Source organism: Lacerta agilis, chromosome 10, assembly GCF_009819535.1.
Source record: "Lacerta agilis isolate rLacAgi1 chromosome 10, rLacAgi1.pri, whole genome shotgun sequence".
NCBI classification, from domain to species: domain Eukaryota; kingdom Metazoa; phylum Chordata; class Lepidosauria; order Squamata; family Lacertidae; genus Lacerta; species Lacerta agilis.
Window position 1 is genome coordinate 48,591,801 of NC_046321.1, and position 22,509 is coordinate 48,614,309.

General features: G+C 47.1%; 1 protein-coding gene across 1 annotated transcript in view; it reads right to left on the reverse strand.

Annotated features, from left to right (window-relative positions):
• Positions 1 to 22,509, reverse strand: part of PDZRN4 (PDZ domain containing ring finger 4) — a 251,871-nt gene that overhangs the window by 221,796 nt on the left and 7,566 nt on the right. Inside the window, exon 2 of the mRNA XM_033162291.1 lies at positions 616 to 702. Within this exon, the coding sequence (XP_033018182.1) occupies positions 616 to 675 (60 nt within the window). The 5' untranslated portion in view covers positions 676 to 702. The remainder of the gene's footprint in view (positions 1 to 615; positions 703 to 22,509) is intronic.

The following is a 22,509-nucleotide window of genomic DNA, read 5'->3' on the forward strand; positions in this document are numbered from 1 at the left end:
CCGACAAGACTGAACATCCAAATATGGGTCCAGCAGTTCGACCTACTGTCATTCTAATCTAGTCCATTAGATAAAGGTAAAGTTAAAGGACCCCTGGACGGTTAAGTCCAATCAGGCCTTAACTTTTCACTTTCAGGCCAAGGGAGTCGGCATTTGTCCACAGACAGCTTTCCAGGATATGTGGCCAGCATGACTAAACCGCTTCTGGTGCAACAGAACACCTTGACGGAAACCAGAGCACATGGAAACGTGATTTACCGTACCTTCCCACCACAGCAGTACCTATTTATCTACTTGCACTGGCTTGCTTTCAAATTGTTACGTTGGCAGGAGCTGGAACAGAGCAACACGGGGATTTGAACCACCGACCTTCCGATCAGCAAGCCCAAGAGGCTCAGTGGTTTTGACCACAGCACCACCCACATCCCTTCTAGTCCATTACACCCTTCCCAACGTTCTTTTAACTTGCCACCATGCATAATAAGCACAATTCTCATTTAAAATTTACAGTGTGCCTAGCAATTTATTTTCATTCATATATATATATATATATATATATATATATATATATATATATATATATATATATCTCACTGCATCAACCTTTCTGGTTACCTGGTTAGCTTGTCCTCCAACAATATTAAATCCCAGGGTATTGTTTTCTCTGTGTAGCATGATGCTTAAGATGTTAGGTTCTCTTTCCTAGAAAGAAAGACAAAAAAGACTACATATAAAACCTACTTAACAATATCCTACTGCAGCTTTATAAATAAAACCATTTAAAACCTCGTTTGAGATCTCCAGGAGATCCTATTTTGGGAAGTGAGTCTTTCAAATTTATTCCACGTGATGGATATTCTGTAGGTCAAACGGTTTATGTGTACCAGCTCAATCTCTCCCACGTCGTTTTTCTACATGCTAATATCTGGAACTTTGGCAACAGCCTGGAGACAAAACAACGCAGTGTCCAATCTCCATGGTGAAACTACATTTGCATTACACAAAACATCTCATTGCAAGGAGCGGTTGAGAAAACAGACCTCATACAGGACAACATTTTGAAGTCAGTTCTGTTCAGTACTAGGATAGTCAGAGAAAAAGTACGGTACTCCTGAACGAAATACAGGTACTATACTAATGAGATAAGTGTTTAGTAAGTAATTCAGTGCAATTGTTTTTGTCATTATCACTTAAGATATCGGCTCCATATTCATTAGCAGTCAAATAAGTATGAATGGTTTTAAGTGCTGAGAACTATTGCAATGTTCAGAATTTTTATGGCTATTACATGATGCTATTTTAAACATGGTGAGAGATGGGGGAAATATCTTTTAAATACATGGTTCTATATCAGGGGTCAGCAAACTTTTTCAACAGGGGGCCGGTCCTTGTGGGGGGCCAGACTATATTTTTGGAGAAAAATATGAAAGAATTCCTATGCCCCACAAATAACCCAGAGGTGCATTTTAAATAAAAGCACACATTCTACTTATGTAAAAACACCAGGCAGGCCCCACAAATAACCCAGAGATGCATTTTAAATAAAAGGACACATTCTACTCATGTAAAAACACGCTGATTCCCGGACCGTCCGTGGGCCAGATTGAGAAAGCGATTGGGACGGATCCGGCCCCCGGGCCTTAATTTGCCTACCCATATTCTATATTCAGGTAGGTAGCCGTGTTGGTCTGATGCAGTAGAAATATATTTTTTTATTTTTTAAAAAAATTGTCCAGTAGCACCTTAGAGACCAACTAAGTTTGTTCTTGGTATGAGCTTTCGTGTGCATGCACACTTCTTCAGATACACTTTAATTTTTTATATATACTTCTACTGCGTCAGACCAACATGGCTACCTACCTGAATATAGAACCATGGAAGGCACCACATTGAGCAGCATGAAATGGAAGTCCATCAACCGTATCTGAAGAAGTGTGCATGCACACGAAAGCTCATACCAAGAACAAACTTAACTGGTCTCTAAGGTGCTACTGGACAACTTTTTTTATTTTAATTACATGATTATGCCAGTTTAGTAGTTCAATACCAGCATAAATCCTGTTCACTCAGTTTCAACAATCTTTGGGCTGCTGTATGCCACACAGCACAGTACTATATATATATGTGAGGCACTTATAAACAAATCATTTAAACTGATATTCAATACAGATAATAATAGCACACAATTGTACAGTGGTGTTTCCATTGCATACTTTCTTTACTTGGATTATCTGTTTTAGTTTATGTTACACTTCAGGAACCCCTTTATGACAAAGAATGCACATAAGAAGTGCTAAAATAAAAACAAATTTTAGAAACAACAACACAGAGCACTGTGTTATTGATTGAATGAGTACCGGCAGTTTCTCTGAGGATCATAGTTTCCAGGCACACAAAAATCAGCCTTTTCTGTGGTGGCTCCCCATTTGTGGAATGTTCTCTGCATTCCTCTTCTTCTAGGCCTTTGGCTAATTAAATCATCTATGGCTTTTTAAACTTGGGGAATATTGTTTTCGTTTGTTACTATGGCTGTGTGTGTGTGTGTGTGTGTGTGTGTGCACGCGCACCCTGTGGTCCTCAGATGAAGGGCAGTATAGAAATCTAATTAATAAATACATATTTCAGTAATTATATATTGTAAAGGAGCTGCAGTGATGGTTGTGTTATTAAGTCAAAGAATTACAACATCTAACAACCCTATGGTATCATAAAGGTCAATGAACAATGCTAGTTCTGAAGAGAGCAAAGCAGTTAAAATCATTCCTGTTGATTGTTGTGTCCCAAAAGCAAGCAGCATTGCACAAAACTCTTGAGTGGAGCTTAAATTTCACTAAAATCACCACTCAGCAGCAAATAACATTTTCAGGAGTCACTAAGGACCTTCCAAACTTGAAGATAAATAAAGAATGAAGACATGAGAAATTAAATCAAGGGCTGTCATGCATAACAAGCCTGTGTAAAGTTTTCTTAATCTGCTTGTTTATTTAATCAAAAGCAAATTATTCAATGCAGAAATCATGCTCTCAGGCTTAACAAAAAGGGTGATGATATCCAATCTGTGCCTCCGGAGAAGATTTTGAGAGGAGGGGCAGCACGGAGGCCTGTAGAGGCAAAGGAGAATCATTTTAAAAAGACATCTTCCTCTTTCCACTGATAGATGCCTTCCATCAGAGGAGGAGATCACCTTTAGATTGTACAACTGAAGTAATAGGGAACCTGGAAGCAAGGCACATTGAACTGTGTAATATGCAAAATATCAAACTATTAGAAGTGCAACAATAAACTGCTGTTTGTTGAACTGAAAGCCACCTGTCATTCTTCAGCTTTTTACTAGAGAAAACATATTTATATTTGAAATAATGGTCTGCACTCCCAAGTAGTAAGGATATGTGTCTAAAAATGGTATGCCTTTAAATAACATACACAGCAACAGTTTAGCAGAGTGGCTGCGACAACCCAGCCAGATGGGTGGGGTATAAATAAATTGTTGTTGTTGTTGTTGTTTAGCAACTCTGGGTAGTATTCAATGAAGTTTTACTCAGGGCAGACACACTGGAAATTAATAAATATGACCAAGTTACTAAATAACATCCAAAGAAACCAAACTAATTAGTATCCCAATGAAAACAATCTGCTGTCTTGAATGATTCATACACAGGTCTACCATCAGCTTTGCCATGTCTCACTCTCCTACTTTTGCATTTTTTTTCAATGGTCCAGACAAAATTCAACACAATATTCACTGCAAATGCACTGTTTATTCACCACGCACACTAAAGTACTCTTAAATCTGCAGGCTACATAAAGAGATGACACGTGCAATTTCCAACTTTTTTGGGGGGGTGGAAATAAAGATGCAACCCAAGTTTGTGCCTTTTCCCTACATTACTACCCTACCTGCATCTTTCTACAAGATTTCTCTCTCCTCCCAAATTTATTTTTAAAAAAGAACTGATGAAGAATTTAGGAGTCGTTTCCATCATTTTAAGCCATTTAAAATTCTAGCTTTTCAAAGCACGAAAGGGCCACTGATGGTTAAAATTAAAGACTTGCCCTAGTACAAAAACAAAAACTTAAGTGTACAAGTTGCCTTTTGATAAACAGCAAGTGACAGCAGAGCTCCACGAATTTGATTCTACTCCCTGTGCCTTTGCTTGTGCAGGAAAATGCTTGTTGTATAGATGCACAGTTCAGATCTGTCTATTACAGAATCAATAACTCGGCGGAAATCAAAAAGAAATGTCCTTCACATCACAAGTCCCACGACAACTCAGCTTAAGAGGTACTGCCACTGGCACTGGTTGTACCTCCTGGAAACAAGGCTGAAGGCATACAATCAGGCTAAGAAGACCCTCTGGGGGGAAAGGGGGAGGGCCGGCACAGGCATTGCCTTTGTTCAGAGTCTCTGATCTGTATATAAGATGTGTTCCAAGCCAGCAGTACTCCTCTTAGGTTTTTTTCCAAAACAGCATCCCTAGTTTCAAGATGCTAGCAGTCCATGCTTTTTGTGATGGTACTGACACCTCTATTTTTGCTGTCCATGCCTATTAGAGACTAGCACCCATGTCACTTTTATCAAGATATGGGATCCAGCACATTATTATTATTATTATTATTATTATTATTATTATTATTATTATTTTACCCAAAAAAGCACTGCTGAGACCCAAACTGAACCACCAATTTATGGGACAACGAAGATTAGCAATGCTGTGAAAAGCAACACGAGGAAAGCAACTCACCCAGCAGTAGTTTCAAAGAAAAGGGTTTGATTTAAAAACAAACAAACAAAAAAACCAAGACTACAGCACTCAGCATCTGTTTGCAATACCAGCACCAAATGAATAAGAAAGAGTGCACCTCTGATTATTTCCAGGATGGGTTCCTCTAACACTCAGCAAAGTAACCAAAGTCAATTTCTTCCACAATTCTTATACTGTCCTGAGTTGTGGGCATTTTCAAGTAAACACCCACCTTCCGAAATTATATCAGGACTCCAGCCTTCCAACAAGTGACATTTTATGAACCAGGTATATTCCTGACACCGAGATTAGAGAAAGAACATCATCATAAACTCAAATGTAAACCTCAGGCACTGATAGCAAGTTCTGGAGCTAAATCCTTGCAAGCCCCAGTTCAGGATTAAACCCTACAGCAACAAGGCTTAGGCCTGTTGGGTTACAAGCTCTCCTCTTTATGAATGCTGCACCTGCTGGACTTCAGGTGACGGAGAGCAAGTAAAAACTCAAACCAGATCCCCCTTATATAACAAATTAAGCACCACCAGGAGCAAGCTGAGAAGGGGCTGACAAGAGTTACTTCCCCAAGGTGAGCTGCTGAGGAACAGGGCAGACCTGCAGGTCGCCTCATAGAATTGTAGAGTTAGAAGGGACCACAAGGATCATCTAGTCCAACCCCCTTTAATGCATGAATCTTTTGCCCAACATGGGGCTTGAACCCACCACCCTGAGACATAGGAGCCAACTCCAATAAGTTGATGCCCCCCCAAGTTCATGGGCATTGACCTTCAAATGGCATAGGTGCACCCCATCATGTGATCAATAATGCAGGGGCCACCATATTTTATTCAACTTGGCACCCTTGCCCCAAGATCACGAGTCAGGCTCTACCAACTGAGCCATCTTCTTCCTCAAAGAGCCTAAGTGGATGAGACAAAAATAGCCATCCATCTTCCCACAACAGCCACCTTGGCAGCCCAGCCAGCTATTTCCAAGAAGCCGAAACACAAGCTGAGCAGGAAGGCAACAGTCCTACCCTGCCATTGCCCCCTATCCTGGTTCCTAGCTTTGAGAGATATGTTGTTGTTCAGTCCTTCAGTCGTGGCCTGGGCAGCTCAGTTGGTTAGAGCATGGTGCTGAGAATGCCAAGGTGGCAAGTTCAATCCCTGTATGGGAGAGCTGCATATTCCTGCATTGCAGGGGGTTGGACAAGATGATCCTCAGGTTCCCTTCCAACTCTACAAGTCTATGTTTCTTCGTGACCCCATGGACCAGAGCACGCCAGGCACGCCTATCTTTCACTGCCTCCCGTAGTTTGAGCAAACTCATGCTAGTCGCTTCGAGAACACTGTCCAACCATCTCATCCTCTGTCGTCCCCTTCTCCTTGTGCCCTCCATCTTTCCCAACATCAGGGTCTTTTCTAGGGAGTCTTCTCTTCTCATGAGGTGGCCAAAGTTCTGGAGCCTCAACTTCAGGATCTGTCCTTTCAGTGAGCACTCAGGACTGATTTCTTTAAGGATGGATAAGTCTGATCTTTTTGCAGTCCATGGGACTCTCAAGAGTCTCCTCCAGCACCATAATTCAAAAGCATCAGAGATATACTGCCTCTGAATACGGACTGGAGGCTTCCTTTGGCCACCACAGCCAAGACCAACCCTCCACCGACCCGTCTCACCTCCTTTCTCAGCACCTGCAAACCTTCCCGCGTCAGCAAAACTGATTCAGCCGCTGAGCGTCGATCCCACCTGGCGCTTGGCAGAAGTCACAGCTCCCATGACCGTCCGCTACAGCCTCCCCCAACCTGGCGCCCTCGGGGTGCTGCAACCTCCACTATGCTAGCGTGCCACTCATTGTCAGAGATGGTGGGACCTGCCTGAGAGGAAGGAAGGAAAGTCTACCCCTAAATGGCCCTTTGCTCCGCCAGGAGCGCACAGCCTAACCCCCCCCCCAAAAAAAAAACAGCGACCCTGCTCACCGCGGGGCCGTCGTGGCTGCCGGCGGCGCTGCCGCTGAGGTGACGGACGTACTGGCTGAACTTCTGCCTGTACCGGAGCGCCGCCAGCTGCACGTCGCTCTGCAGCGCCGCCAGCTGGCCGAGCAGCGCCGACTCCCTCTCGCGCCACTGCTGCAGCCCGGCGCCGCCAGCGCTCGCCAGCAAAACGCCGCTGCTGCTGCTGAGTCTTGCGCTGCCGTCCTTGCCGGCGCCAAAACCTGCCTCCTCGTCGTCGTCCTCCTCTTGCTGCTGCTGCTCTTGAGGTCCTCCGCCGCCGCCGCGCATGTGCAGCGCCTCGCGACGGCGGCACCTGCCCGGCGCGTAGGCGCAGCCCTCGACGTGCGCCGCCAGCTGGTGGAGCGGCACGCGCCGTCGGCAGCCGCGCGCCCGGTAGTCGCACTTGGCGGCCAGGCGCAGCACGAGGCTTCTCAGCGGCGCCACCCGGTGCAGCTCCTGGCGGGAGATGGGCCGGCAGCGCAAGGGGCACAGCCGACGCCGCGCCGCCCAGGGCAGCAGGCAGCCGGCGCAGAAGACGTGCCCGCACGGCGTCGACAGGGGCTCCTCCAGCACCAGGCCGCACAGCTGGCACTTCAGCGCCGGGTCCACCGGCTCCGCGAAGCGCGCCGCGTCCAGACCCATGGCGGGAAACGCGGCGGCGGCGGCGGCGCCTCCTTCCCTCAGCGGCCGGTCTCTTGCTGCTGCTGCTGCTGCTGGCGGCGATTGCGAGCCTGGGGTGAAGGCGGAGGAGCCGAGCGGAGAGGGGCTGGCGAGCGAAGCAGAGAGAGAGAGGGAGGGAGAGAGGTCGCCGGTCGGAGTTTTGGTTTGAAGTTTGCAGCTGCTCGCCAGAGCTTCGGAGGCGGCCGTATTCTGCCGAATAGGCGCTCCCTTCCAATGGCTCTCTGCTCGCTCTCTCTCTCCTGTCATCACCTCCACCCTTCCGTTGTTGCTGCTGCTGCCGCCGCTGGGGAGGAGGAGGAGGAGGCTGGCTCGCCCCGCTTTCGAGAGATGACAGACCAGCCCTCCTGTTTACATCCCACAAGCTCCAGAAAGGAAGGCAGACGCCTCCCTGCCGACAGAGCATGTTCCAGACATCGCAGGTCGTAAGGATAGAGATGGAAGAGGATGCACCTTGAAGGACTGATTCCATCAGGTTCTCCGGCCAGCTGATTTCTATGGCAAGGTTTACTTTGCCATCAGAATCGCCACCTATGCCCTGCCTGGCTGCTCTAAAGAGTTTGCAGGCACTTCGGAGTGTCTCTTCTCCCCACTTCTAACAGGAGCTCCCTGTGCTGTATTGGCAAAGGTTTTCGAAACTGCTTTGAAGGAAGAGCTTCAGTGTTTACTTTCAGCCAGGCCACTAGTTTATTATGTATCTATGCTATGCATAGTGATAAGGGCACACTTAAGCCAGTTCTAAACCCACCCTGCTTGGACTGGGCTCTGTCCCATCATTAATAAAATCATGTTTTGCTCTGGGCTTCCAGGCTGCGGTTGACCACAGTACCATTGAGCACATGCAGAATACTTTACCTGCACTGCGAGATAAACACCGGGGATTAACAGAGGGCTTATGGATCAAAAACCAGATTGAGGCAAAAAACAAAGAAACCCATCATTATAATAACAGATGAAGGCTGGTCAGACTACCCCACCTTTTTGTGGTTTTGGTTTGGATGATTTGTTTTTAGCAAGTATTTGTCTCCCCCGCTTTGAGATAATCTGGCTGGGCTTTCCCCCCCCCCCCCGCCTGATCTCTTGTTTGTACAGTTTTCCAGCTGCACTTGGGACAGGAAACCAATTTGCTGAAAGGCTGAGGTTGGGAGCTTGTGTAGGCAGCACATCCTGATTGGAAAAGAGAGAGAGAGAGAGGAAGGGAAGGGCTGGTCTCTCTGCAACAGGAACCTGTGCCGCCTTCCATGCTGCTTTCTTCTGCTGGCCTGCCCCAGCAAAGCACACACCCTTCATTAGCAGGGTAGGACTTCTCTTTAAAGCCCACACATGCACACTTATGTAAAGGGAACAGCCTGAAAACACACTGGGTTATTTAAGGCTGCATTGTGAAACTGGAACTGAAAACACAAAACTTCTGCCATCTTGTCCTCTGCCTCTGTGTTTCTCCTTTAGGGTGAATATAATTAGACAAGGTGTGATTTGAGCAAGAATCCATGGCTCACCAAAGCATCATCCTAGAAGTTTAGTGCCAGAATCAGCACTTAGGCTGCATGTTGAGCAACAGAGAATAGCTTGCCTATGATGATGCACAGACCACATTCCTCTCTCTCTCTCTCTCTCTCTCTCACACCACCACCACCACCACCACCACCAAGAAAAGAATGCTTGACAGAGGACAGGATGCTCAGACTGGTGCCTCTCCCTTTAGAACATTTATTTTATTTTATTTTATTTTATTTATATTCTGCCCTATACCCAGAGGTCTCAGGCCAGCTCACAGAACAAACCGAGAACTCAAAACATCAAAACATATATCAAAATTCAAAACATGGGTTAGCCACCTTCTAAAGCAAGGGAGTGAGGGTAGTCAACGCTGTGCCCTCCAGATGTTATTGAACTATAACGCCAATGACACCATGTTGGCTATCCCTGCTTCAGAAATTAAGAAGAGGGGTTACTGGTCCTTGATTTTTAAATGACTGCTCCTCAATCCCAAAGAATTGTATAATGATTTCGGGCACAGGTTTCTCTCTGTGTATGTGCACACGTGTTTATTTTAATTTATCATCTGACAATACCTAAAGGGTATAGGAAAAAATGCAGATATGCAAAAACAATGCACTGACTTGCAGCTCTGCATGAAAGGAAGGGGGAGAAAAAATAAAAAATAAAAAAGCAGAACGCCAAGTTTCAGAAACGTTATTTCGCATAATCTAAATCATAACAATTACAAGCATAACAGAAGGAGTCACAAGCAATAAAGACAACATCAAAATGTACACAAACTGAACAATTCCCATATAAATAATAATAAAATCTAAAATCAATATACGAAGAATTAATATTGGTAACGTCAGCAATCCCCACCACCAACAAAACCCGCTAAACATTACTCCAGCCCAAGGGTCTGTTCAGCAACCTCAGCTTTTGTAGCTGAAGTCAAGTCAGGACACACAAAGGACAACTGCTCCTTGGAAGCAGTTACATGCCAAGGCACAACAGCAACTTGTTTGCTGCCTACATTCTGTACTACATATGCAAATAGTGCCCTTCCTGTTCCCACAGCAAGCATGTCTAGTAAGACGCGGGCGTCACTTCAGGACTTCAGCTAAGTGTCAACGCTCCCAAGTATATATTATGAGTTTTGTTTTGTTTTATATTTTTGCCAGTGGGAACTTCTGAACATAAGAGGAGCCTGATGGATTAGGCCAATGGCTTATCTAGTCCAGCATCCTGTTCTCAGGGTGGCCAACCAGATGCCAGTGGGAAGCCTGCAAGCAGAACTGAAGCACAAGTGCAGTTTCCAGCAATTGGTATTTGGAAGCACTACTACTGCCTCTGACGGGATGCAGAGCACAGCCATCATGGCTAGTAGCCATTGCGATGCTTTTACGTAAGCCACCACCTGGTGAATTTTCAAGGCTTAAACAAATAAAAGTTCTATGATGGTTGGAAAATTATTTTAAGTCTTGGGTAATCACGAGAGAGAGAGAGAGAGAGAGAGAGAGAGAATCAGCCAATCACGAGAGAGAGAGAGAGAGAGAGAATCAGCCAAAAGTTTAGTTAAAAACGGGTAACTTCCTTTGTGGGGGAAATCTGACACAGGATTAGTGGTTGTGTTGCTGCTTTAAGCATTTGCTTGCACACTTGTAAATAAGCAAATAATTGCAATTTAGGCACCATGACCAAAATCCAACACAGAGTGATGCATGCTTAAGCCCATTTTGTTGGATGTTAGCCCACAAGTCTTCAGTGTTCTTTCACTGCTAGGAAACAGATTCTGTAAGGAGATTGGCACTGGATTCAAGGAAGTTGGGTGAGCCACGCACACTTTTTTTGACTATCAAAATGCTTTGTGATGAGATTTGCAAAACTAACTAATATACGGAACCTCTTGCATGCACTCTAAAAAGATGTTTGCTCACAGTTTCATTCATAAGGAAAAGCAAAAATGCTACACACCTCTCTATAGATTCTGTACATCGAGGTAGCCAGTGTGTTGCCTTCTGTTGTTGGACTACAGTTCCTACCAGCTACAACCAGCATGGACAATGGTCAAGGATGATTGGAGTTGCAGTCCAACAACATGTGGGCACCACATTGACTGATTCAATGTATGTAAATGGAGTAGATAAGCTCAAGTGCCTGAGGTCCACGATTGTGAAGGTCAGTTCTCTCCCTCACTCCACAATGTAACATCTCTGGAGAGTATGATGCCCCCCACAAGAATACAGAAGTTGGGAATCCCTTGTCCTAAGTGTGGGGGTGGGATAGGAAATATGGTTAATAAATGTCAGTCTACATTGCTTAGCCTCAGCCAAGGTCCTGCCACCCAATTCCCAGAGCTATGAATCATTCGGTAATTAATGCCCTTCATACTTGGCTTCTTTGTACATCTGCACTTCATATTTCACAGCCTCCATTAGGCTGTCTTCCGCACATAATCTGTAGGACAAATTCCTTTTATTTCTCTCACACAGGCCATTTAGAACAGCATTCCTCAACAACTGCAACAGTAACATTCCTTCATTAAACTCTCCCTGGAGAACTTGAGTGGGTGCTTTTTTGGCCTGGGTGCATATCTTGATGCTTAAAAGAACAGAGGTCAAAACAGTGGCCAGAATGCTTACTGGAGAACTGCACTGGGGGGGGGGATATAATGTTTCAAGAGAGTGGGGAAGATATTTTCACCTAAAATACCATTAAAAAAACCCGGTAGTTTGTTGCTCTTACAGAACCAGACAAGAGGATAAGAATAACCACTATATATGTCCTGCCTATTAGCACATGGTTCCATTTTTCACTCTCTTTCAAGGTCAACAACCTCCAGAAGGTGGTACTGTGGGGTTACTAGTCATCCCTGTGGCACTGGAGCATCACTGCCATCCAGGTGTGGGGGTATGAAAGGGAGGTGTTGGAATTAACAGACTTCTGGAATGGAGGAAGCAGCTGGTAGCTTACAGATGGGTAAGGCCCAGCCGCAGGTGGATCATTCACTTCCAATTTTTATACAATCATAGAATGGAATTTTTGATACACATCCAGTAGCCGTGTAGTCTAGCTTGACATGAAGATCACAATGCCAAACAAATCACACCCTGAAAGTTGTGTCCGGAGCGGGTCCCAGGAGCGGGTGAGCAATAAATCACATGGAGTGAATAAACTCTTTATTAGGATAAACAATGTTGGCTCAGGAGTGCTAGACGAATGTGCACAGCAACTATTCTCGGTAGATATTGCCCCATGAGGCAATTGAGACTAAAAGTTCCCACTTACCCACAGCTACCTAAGTCTCCTCCTCATACACACCCGTCCTTCCCAAGCAATCTGAGACTATGCCAATGTGTCTGTCTTTCCTCCTCCCTCTTCATAGCTCTTCTGGTCATTGGAGATCAGTAGGGATGGGAGTTTGTCTTAGCTTCCGCTTCTGATTCTAATTCTGGAATTCTCTCTGCCCACAGACTCTCCCTGCTCACCTCTTCTGACATCTCCTCCTCCCATCCTTCTCCCTCTAACCACTCAATATTGTCCCACCACCAATCCCCAGGCTCTGAGCCTTTGTCCCCAGCTGGTGCCTCCCACCATTCTTCTGTGTCCAGTCAGTCCGTGACAGTTGCACCTTTACAACAGAGAATGTGTATAGCAAGCTCATTCTTTACAAAGTTAAAATTACTGGAGGAAGATCCACTTGTAGGTTACTGCTGGGATTTTTTTTTTTTAACGTGATGCTACTAAGAGTTTAGGAATGGAATGTAACCATTGGCCAATTCTTACACTGCCACTTCCTTATGGCTTTATCCAGAATAGGAACACAGAAGCCATGAAGAAGGGTGTAGGATCATGTGGGAAGATTTTTTTTAAAAAAAAAAAAATTCCCAACAGGTTGGCTATCTCAATATATTCCTTTTTCAGAACTGGCCTTTCCACATGCTAAGTAAATTATAACTCAGCTGTCTAGAATAGGAATGCAATTCCACCAGTTTGCCATTAGAGGTTGCTGCCTAATCCGGTTTTAATAACCCAAAGTAGTTTGCATCTTTTGAAGTGCTTTTTCCTGCTATAAAAAGTTAATAGTTGTAAAAACATTAACAGGATATAGACAAGGCAGCTGTATATATTGGAGAGGAGCAATGCTAAGTTCAACAGTGCTTGCAGTGAAATGTTGCCTCCTCTCTCTCTCTCTCTCTCTCTCTCTCTCTCTCTCTCACACACACACACACACACACACACACACACACACACACACAGACATATTGCCTCCATTTACCCGGCCTAAAACATACTTGAGTGATTCAGAAAGCATTGTCAGTGTTATATAGAGTTTGAACCAACATGAGCCTAATTTTTAGGGATTCGTAGGACATTCGAGGTGGCAGAAAGAGAAAGCAAGCAGCCTTTTGGTAGTGCAGGCAATGGAATAAAACTTGTGAAACTGAAATATGTAAGTGGGGCCTGCAATAAAATGTTGCAGTGTGGAGTTCACCTGATCAGGCTTGCAGCCATGCTGTCTTCCAATATACTCTCTTCCACCCTACCTCTAAGTTTTATGTCCCACCACCACAAAGGAAATTCAGCATTCCATACCCATTGACCATACTTAAATACTCAAGTCACTGAGTTATTTGGGTTTTTGTTTTTCCCTGTGTTGCCAATTCTAAATATTGTTAAATACTTCTGTATACCTTGTGGTTCTTCTGAGCTTAATTATATCTGTCGTGTGTGTGGCTGCTGCCATGCTGTCTCCATAAGCATAATGTTTTCCCCGAAACATTACTAATAGAGAGAATTATATACACACGATAAAGGTTGAAAAAATATATGTCTGTTGCAACAAAGCACAATATCTGATGGGCTCACAGAGCATCATTTCAAAACGTTATAATGATAAGACTATCTTGGTATAATACGTCCTTTCCTGACATGAATATAGTAAATAATTTCTGTCTTTATAGAAACATCCCAAATTCTGTAGAACAAGTGCTGTGTAAAACACAGCCAGCCTTGTGTTCTTTCTAGACACCACTCATGTCGTGCTATATTGTTTTTTCCAACAGTAATTAACAACTTGTTACAGGTAACAAAATAAAAAAATTCTTTCCAGTAGCACCTTAGAGACCAACTAAGTTTGTTATTGGTATAAGCTTTCGTGTGCATGCACACTTCTTCAGATACCTGAGGTTGAGGGACTTCCATTTCATGCAGCTCAATGTGGTGCCTTCCATAGTTCTAGTTACAGGTAGGTTGCAGTGTTGGTGTGCCATTGTCAAGCTTTCGTGTGCATGGTATCTGAAGGAGTGTGCATGCACACGAAAGCTCATACCAATAACAAACTTAGTTTTAACAGTTTCTTGGGACTAAACAAAACAAGACATTGGAAGGTATTGAACTGGTTCTCATGCATATATTATTTTAAGCAGCCCCCCACCCATTGTATTGGAGAAGTGGCATGGGAGGAGGGGATATGTAACACCCCAGCTGCTCTTTGTCCCATAGGGAAAGCTGTTTGAGATCAAGACAATGATGTAAGAAGCAAGGATTGGACATACGTGTGTTCATGGCAGGGCTGTCCATCTTGAACCAGTAGTTAGGCCTGAAGAGCAAGGCAGTGCCCAAGGACAACTTATAGGATACAGAAGTGTATCAGAGCTCAGAGATACCTTCTTGCCTCCTAAAACAGGAGGCCCTATCCAGAAGGATTCAATAGTCATTATACAGCCTGAAAGTATTAAACTCCCAAGGTGGGCAGTGCTGTAACATGCAACTGATGGGTCCACCTGATGAGGCAGCCCAATAGTTCCTAGTCTGAGCCAAGGCAGCTCCTTCTATCCAAGTCTTTGGGGCTGGTGCTTTGAAAACACGACAAAGTTTTTCAGATCAAAAAATATTGTCCCTATGTACCCCATTAACAAAATCAAAGGCTGTCCAGAGTCCAGATTGTCACAGGAGGCAGAGAATCCATCTTCTAAATTGGGTAACTTTAGGCAAATGTTCAGGTTACCAGGCATTTGCAGGATTGATGCATTTCATTGTGTATGTACAAAGCAGGTGTAAATCGTACCTTTCAAATTATGCAGCCTTAAAACTGTGCAATAGGCAGTTTTATATATAAAGAACATGTCAAAAAGGAAAAAGGAAAACATGTTCAACCTTTGGAATGAAATAGGAAAATTAGCACTAGTGGGATTGGTTTCCAAATACCGGTACATGTGATTACAATGATTATGGTTAGTTCCTGCCTCCGGGACTTGGCTGTAAGAAGCAAGGGTTCTTTTTCCCTTCATTTCTTCTTCTTCAAAAAAATCATATAGTAAACATGTGCCCCCACCCCCAGTTACTCTCTGTATTGAGTCCTGGCACAATTGCATACACAGAGATTTGTGTGGCAGCAATTAAAGCAGTAGGCCTATTCTGTAGAATGACAAGTGGGTGACTATCTTTTGTGATATTTAGGCTGAAACTTGGGAGTAAGCTTGAATTTAATGGGATTTACTTTACAGTAAGCACACACAGGATCCTCTGAAAACATGCTTTGCAGATAGAAATCAAACAGCAGCAAAAAGTTCAGGCTCTCTCATAACAGTCACCATGTACAGAAGCAGTCATGTACGGAAGATTCTTAGGACAGACAATGCCATGGGTGGGGATGGTCTGCTGCAGATATACCTGTGTGTGCTGTTCTCCGGCATCTAACTGACCAGAATACTCAGCTAGATGGGCCTTAAGCCTAATTCTGCAGGACAGCCTTTATGGGTAGTGCAGTGATTTTAATGGTTCTCTTAAGTATGAATTAGGGCAGATACAAACCATAACATTTAAAGCATGTGACTTCCTCTAAAGAATCCTGGCAAACATAGTTTGATAAGGGTGCCATAAATTGTAATTCTGAGAGGGGAGGAACTGCAGTTCCCATGATTTTTGGGGGGAGAAGTAATGCGCCTCAGACATGCTTTAAATGTATGGTGTGCATCTGCCCTTGGTCAAATACTATTCTCTCTACTCTTACTCCAGCACTGGAACTAGAAGTGGATTTTAGATCAAGGATTCAAGAAGTATCACTCAACGTGTATCGGGGTTCTGCTTCCCAGTCCTATAAATTGTCATGTTAATACAGTAAAATGCTGTCTAGAACTGGAGTAGATTTCAATGTAGTTTTTTAAAAAAAATAAAAATAAAAGTTATAATAGCTCTGATAAAACATACTTGCCTCTTTAACTGCTGCAAACACAGGTGTTATTCAAAGTGTTAGGCAACAGTGTAACTGACAGTGTAGGGAGAGAAACAATCATTTTGGTGTTTCCTGAAATACCGGAAAAATAGCTTTGCCAGTATTATAGGAGTTTTCCATGTTAAATCTTCACTGACAATATCCTCCCCCAACTTTGTGCTAGGGAAATGTGGGCCCTGGAACTTTTATCTGTTGGAAAGTGAAAGATACTCGGAGTCGAGTGTGAATTTCATGCTCTTTATTCAGCTCATAGTAGTGAGGACTGTAGTTCCCCCAAAACGTTTGCTTTATATACACTATTTACACAATGGGCCCCACGTGATTGGCTAATTCCGGGATACTCCTGTATGCCAATCAGAGTGCAGATTCACTTCCACCTGGAGCTGGATTGGGTGGCTCCTGCGGACCAATCAGACTGCTGCAATCTCAATCCTATTGTTCTGGGACCAATCAGACTGCTGCAATCTCAATCCTATTGTTCTGGGACCAGTCAGACTGCTGCAATCTCAATCCTATTGTTCTGGGACCAGTCAGACTGCTGCAATCTCAATCCTATTGTTCTAGGACCAATCAGCCTGCTGCAGTTTGGATCCTATTCAACTCAGTACATAACACCCCTCCCCTCTAAGTTCCAGTCCTGCCTGGGAGGTTGCATCCATAGTCCTCAAGGTACGCTGGTCGCCTACGTGTGCGTTGCGGCCTAGGCTGTTCCCTGGTCAGGGGTTCTGGTTCTGGCTCGTGTTCCGAGGCTGCTGGTTGTGATGGGGCTGTTTGGTCTGGCGCAACCAGCTCGCTCTGTCGTGGCTCTGGTTCCGGTGCCCTTTCGGCCTCTCGGGTCCTCTCAGTATTTACTGATTCTGCCTCCCCTGCCGGCCCCTCCTGCTCTACGGGTCTCAATGCCCCACTGTTCCCTTGGGACTCCTCTGACCTGTCCTCCTCCTGGTTTTCTCCTGGGAATCGTCGCCGTAGCTGGTCGCAGTGGCGGCGCCAGCATTGCCCCCCCTCTGTTAGCACCTCGTATGACACAGGGCCCGTCACCCTGGTGACTGTGGCGGGTACCCATGCTGGGCCTGCCCCAAAATTCTTTGCGTACACTGGATCCTGGGCCACAAAGGTCCGGGGGTTCCTGCCTTCACCCACCACTACCTCATCCTGAGCTCTGTCGGGGTGGAGGCGGTCCAGTCTGATTGCAAGGCGCCGGCCCATTAGTAGTTCAGCGGGGCTCCGGCCAGTCGTTGAGCTGGGGGTGCTGTGCTGTGCTAGAAGGAATGTGGCAAGGCGGTACTCCCAGTCCCCTTGCGTCATGCGGCGTAGGGTGTCCTTGGTGGTCCGCACCATGCGCTCTGCTTGGCCATTGGTGGCAGGGTGGAATGGTGCTGAGCGGATGTGGCGGATGGCATTCTGCGTTGTGAAGGTCAGGAATTCTTCTGACGTAAATGCGGTTCCGTTGTCTGAGACGAGAGTGTCAGGGAGTCCATGGGTTGCAAACAGCCTGCGTAGTACCTTGATGGCTGCGGACGTAGAAGTGGATGGTACCAGTGCGACTTCCAGCCATTTGGTGTAGGAGTCCACCACTATGAAGAATGTTTTCCCCTGGAAGGGGCCCGCGAAGTCCATGTGCAGCCGTGACCATGGTGCTCGGGCGGACTCCCAGGACTGCACTGGGGACCTTGGGGGATCTGGGCGGGATTCTTGGCAGGCCTGGCAGTGTTTGACCCAGGTCTCTATCTCTCCGTCAATCCCTGGCCACCATACATAACTCCTGGCGAGGGCCTTCATTCTCACTACCCCTGGGTGTGTCTCGTGAAGGGCTGCAAGGACCCTTTTGCGAAGGGGCTCAGGAACGACGACCCTGCTTCCCCATAACAGGCACCCCTTGTGGGCCGACAGTTCATGTTTACGGGTTGTGTAGCCAGCGAATTCTGGCCCGGGGCTGCTGCTGGGCCATCCCCTCCACACCCAGTCCAGGACCCGGGAGATGACCCTATCTTTCTTGGAATGCTGTGCAACTTCTTGTGCCTGAATAGGGCGGTCGGGAAGCAGCTCCAGGCTCATAACCTCTTGTGCGGGTGCTGGGTCGGGGCCTGTTTCTGGTAGTGGTAGCCTGCTGAGGGCGTCTGCGTGGCCCATCGCTTTCCCCGGGCGATGAATCAGTGCATACTGGTAGCCGGCAAGGAAAATTGACCACCTGAGGACGCGAGGAGACAGCACTTGGGGGGTCTGCTTTTCGGGGGCAAACAAACCAAGCAACGGCTTGTGATCAGTCACCACGGTAAAGGGTCGCCCGTACAAGAAATCATGGAATTTTTTTACTCCCTTCACGATTGCCAGACCTTCCTTGTCGATTTGCGAGTAGTTCCGCTCAGCTGTGGTGAGTGTCTGGGAAAAGTATGCCACTGGCACCTCTCTTCCATCTGGGAGTTGGTGTCCAAGGACAGCGCCGATGCCGTAGGGTGAGGCGTCACATGCTAACACCACGGGCAGCCTCTCGTCGAAGTGTGCCAAGACCGAGTTTGAGACGAGCAAGTCCTTGACTGCCTGGAATGCGGCCTCCTGGCGCTGGCCCCACACCCAAGGGGCCCGCTTGTCCAGGAGTCTGTGTAGGGGCTCTGCTACTGCTGCCTTATGGGGAAGGAAGGCATGGTAAAAGTTCAATAGCCCCAAGAAGGCCTGAAGTTCAGTCTTGCCCTTGGGCGCTGGGGCATCACAAATGGCCCGTACCTTGTCCCCAGTCGGGTGGACCCCTTCTGCATCCACCATAAATCCCAGAAAGTCCACCTGAGGCACTCCTAGTAGACACTTTTCCCGCTTCACCTTGAGACCCGCTGTCTGGAAACGGTGCAGAACGGTGCGAAGGCGGTCCTCAAACTCCTCTGCCGTGGGCCCGGCAATCAACACATCATCGAAGAAGGGGGTGACGCCAGGAATCCCTTTAAGCAGCGAGTCCATTAGATTCTGGAATATGCCTGGTGCCACGCTGACACCGAATTGCAGCCGCTTTACCTTGAACGCTCCCCTGTGCGTCACAATCGTCTGTGCCTCTGCTGTGGCTTCATCTACTGGCAGCTGTTGATAGGCTTGGGCCAAGTCCAGCTTGCCAAAATTTTTTGACCCAGCCAAGGTGGCGAGGACATGGCTGACCACTGGCACTGGGTATGCGTGGGCCATGAGGGCCTTGTTTATGGTACATTTGTAGTCTGCGCAGATGCGGACCGAACCATTAGGCTTGACGGGTGTGACGATCGGGGTTTCCCAGGTGGCATTAGGCACAGGCTCCAGCACTCCTTGCTCCACGAGCCGGTCCAATTCCTCGTCTATACGGGGTTTCAGGGCGAACGGGACCCGGCGGGCCTTGAGCCTGACAGGTCGTACTGTGGGGTCCAGCTGTAGGGCAATGGGGGGGCCCGTATACTGTCCCAATTTCCCATCGAAAACCGCCGGAAACTCCTTGCATATGGCGTCCACATCCACTTGTAAGCTAGTGCGGTTCACCCCGGTGACGGCTAGCCCCAGTGGTCCAAACCATGCCAATCCCAGTAAGCTAACGTAGGAGCCCTTGACCACGAGCAAGTCCAGTTGCCGCGTCCGCCCTCGATATTGCACCCTGAAGGTCCCCACCCCCATTGTGGGGACCTTACGTTTCTGGAAGTCCCGGAGGGTGAATGGGGCCGGCCTGAGTTTGGGACCCCCACTAGGGCACAGTTTCCTTAAAGTCCGTGCCGAGATTATGGATAGGGTTGAACCTGTGTCCAGCTCCATGCGGCACGGGGCCCCCTCTATCTGTACCTCTACATAAATTTTCTCTATGTTGGGGTGGGGCAACTGGTATACCTGGTAGTCCGTGGTCTCCGTCGAGTTGCCTTGGTGTGTTGGGCCCCGGGACCTGGGGCTCTTGGGGCGGTCATCTGATGCCTGGCGTCGGATAGGCCGAGCCCGACACACCCGGGCGATGTGGCCTGATTTTCTGCACTGCCTGCACTCGGCATTGCGGAAACGGCAGGTCCTCCTCTCGTGATTCTCCCCGCAGCTTGCGCAGTTCCCTCCTTCTGGTCGAGGCAGCTGTGGTGTGTGCACGGCTTGAGTGCGCCGCTGTACTCTGTGCACCTCCTCCCTGTCTGATCCTGAATCGTCGATGAGGTCCTCGTGGTGGACCCTTGGTTGGGACGGCACGCTCGGCCGTGCCTCTTGCATCGACCTCTCGACGGCTTCTGTTGCCAGGGCCTCCTCCAGAGCGACCTGGAATGTTAGGTCCTTCTTGGCATAGAGGCGTCGTTGCAGCTTCTCGTCCCTCAGGCCACCGACGAGGCGGTCACGCAGCATGTTCTCCAACTCTGAGAAGTTGCAGAACCGAGCGGCTTGGCGGAGGGAGGTCACAAACCCCGTTATGGTTTCTCCAGGGGCTTGCCGCTTTGCATAGAAGGCATTTCGACGAGCCACCACCGAGGGCTGTGGCGAGAAGTGCCCCTTCAGCCGTTCCACTATTGTTTTGTAAGGAACGGTAGCGACATCATCAGGCGCAAGGAGAGCCCGGGCGATTTCGAATGTCTCCTCTCCGCAGACGCTGAAGAATATCGCCCTCTTCTTGGCATCGTTGGTGACCCCTTTAGCTTCTAGAAGAAAGGTGAAACGGGTGGCATATCCTTCCCAGTCTCCTGATGCTGGGTTGAATGGCGAGAAGCTGCTGTCTGTTGCCATCTTGAGTTCCTTGGGACCCGGAGCTGAAGCCTGGATACACGGTGCGAGGCAGCTGTGCGGCAGGTGGCGTTGCTGCGGTGCTGTGTGTGGCAGTCAGCTCAGCGGGATCCCACCTTCGTCGCCAGTGAAAGATACTCGGAGTCGAGTGTGAATTTCATGCTCTTTATTCAGCTCATAGTAGTGAGGACTGTAGTTCCCCCAAAACGTTTGCTTTATATACACTATTTACACAATGGGCCCCACGTGATTGGCTAATTCCGGGATACTCCTGTATGCCAATCAGAGTGCAGATTCACTTCCACCTGGAGCTGGATTGGGTGGCTCCTGCGGACCAATCAGACTGCTGCAATCTCAATCCTATTGTTCTGGGACCAATCAGACTGCTGCAATCTCAATCCTATTGTTCTGGGACCAGTCAGACTGCTGCAATCTCAATCCTATTGTTCTGGGACCAGTCAGACTGCTGCAATCTCAATCCTATTGTTCTAGGACCAATCAGCCTGCTGCAGTTTGGATCCTATTCAACTCAGTACATAACAGAAAGGTTCTAAAAATATTGTTTATTTAGCACCATCAGTGCATATGGCACTTTACAAGCAAGATAAGGAAGAAGAAGAAGAAGAGTTTGGATTTGATATCCCGCTTTTCACTACCCGAAGGAGTCTCAAAGCGACTAACATTCTCCTTTCCCTTCCTCCCCCACAACAAAAAGGCAAGCACGCAGAGAGAAAGAGACAAGCTCTTCCCTTCAGGAGCATCCCCCATCTCAATTCCAGCAGCGAAGGAAACAACCAAAGGATAGGAGGAAAGTGAGATGCAACTTTTGAGAAGCAGGAAAAAATGCAATTACACTCACCAAGGTTGCAATCGCATAGTCTCATTATGCTTCTAAAAGGACATGCATAGGATTGCAATGTCAACAATCCCTTGTCAAAGCTTCCTATGTCCTGCTGGCATATGTCACTTCAAGGGTTGGCACAGCTGAAGGTGCCTCTTGGGGGCAGGTCAAGAAACTGAGGAGTCTGCTGTGGATCCTCAGCTGCCCCAGGAATGCCCCCTCCTGCTCCCCAAACAGCAGCAGGACATCTGTGCATGTGGATCTCTCCATAACAGGTCGTGAAAATGAGGGACCTGCCTTTGTGTCAGCAGAAGAGGTCAGTTCCCTTTCAGCCAGGAGGTCACGGTGTAGATGCTTCTCAGAGCACATCCGACGAGCTGGCACCCACCTAGTTTAGCTAGTTCGCCTTTGTAGAATGCTGGTGGAAGACAGGGATGCTTTGAAGCACATACCTTCATATGGGCCTTTTCCGTTAGAGAAAGTACAGATAGGGAAATTGTTTCGCCATTTCCCTGTCAGCTGATTTCCCCAGCCCTAGGTTCCCTTAGTAAAAGGTTGTCTGGACTTCATAAATGTCGTTCTGTCGCTAGAGATCATTTGCCTACACAAGCTACCCAAGATAAATATTTTGCAAGGCTTCAGAGCAGAATATGACAGATGGAAGAGATCAGCAGCTCTGCCTAGAGAGGTAGAGAAGGGCAATTGCTTCCTGATAGCAGGAGGGGGAGGATTACTAGTTTGCTTTCCTATGGTCAGTGGAAGGTGACTTCTTGAGCCAATGCAGAGTGGAAAGAACAGCTTGCTGAGTGGCTAGAGAAAGGTAGATTAAGGAACTGTCTCTTAAAT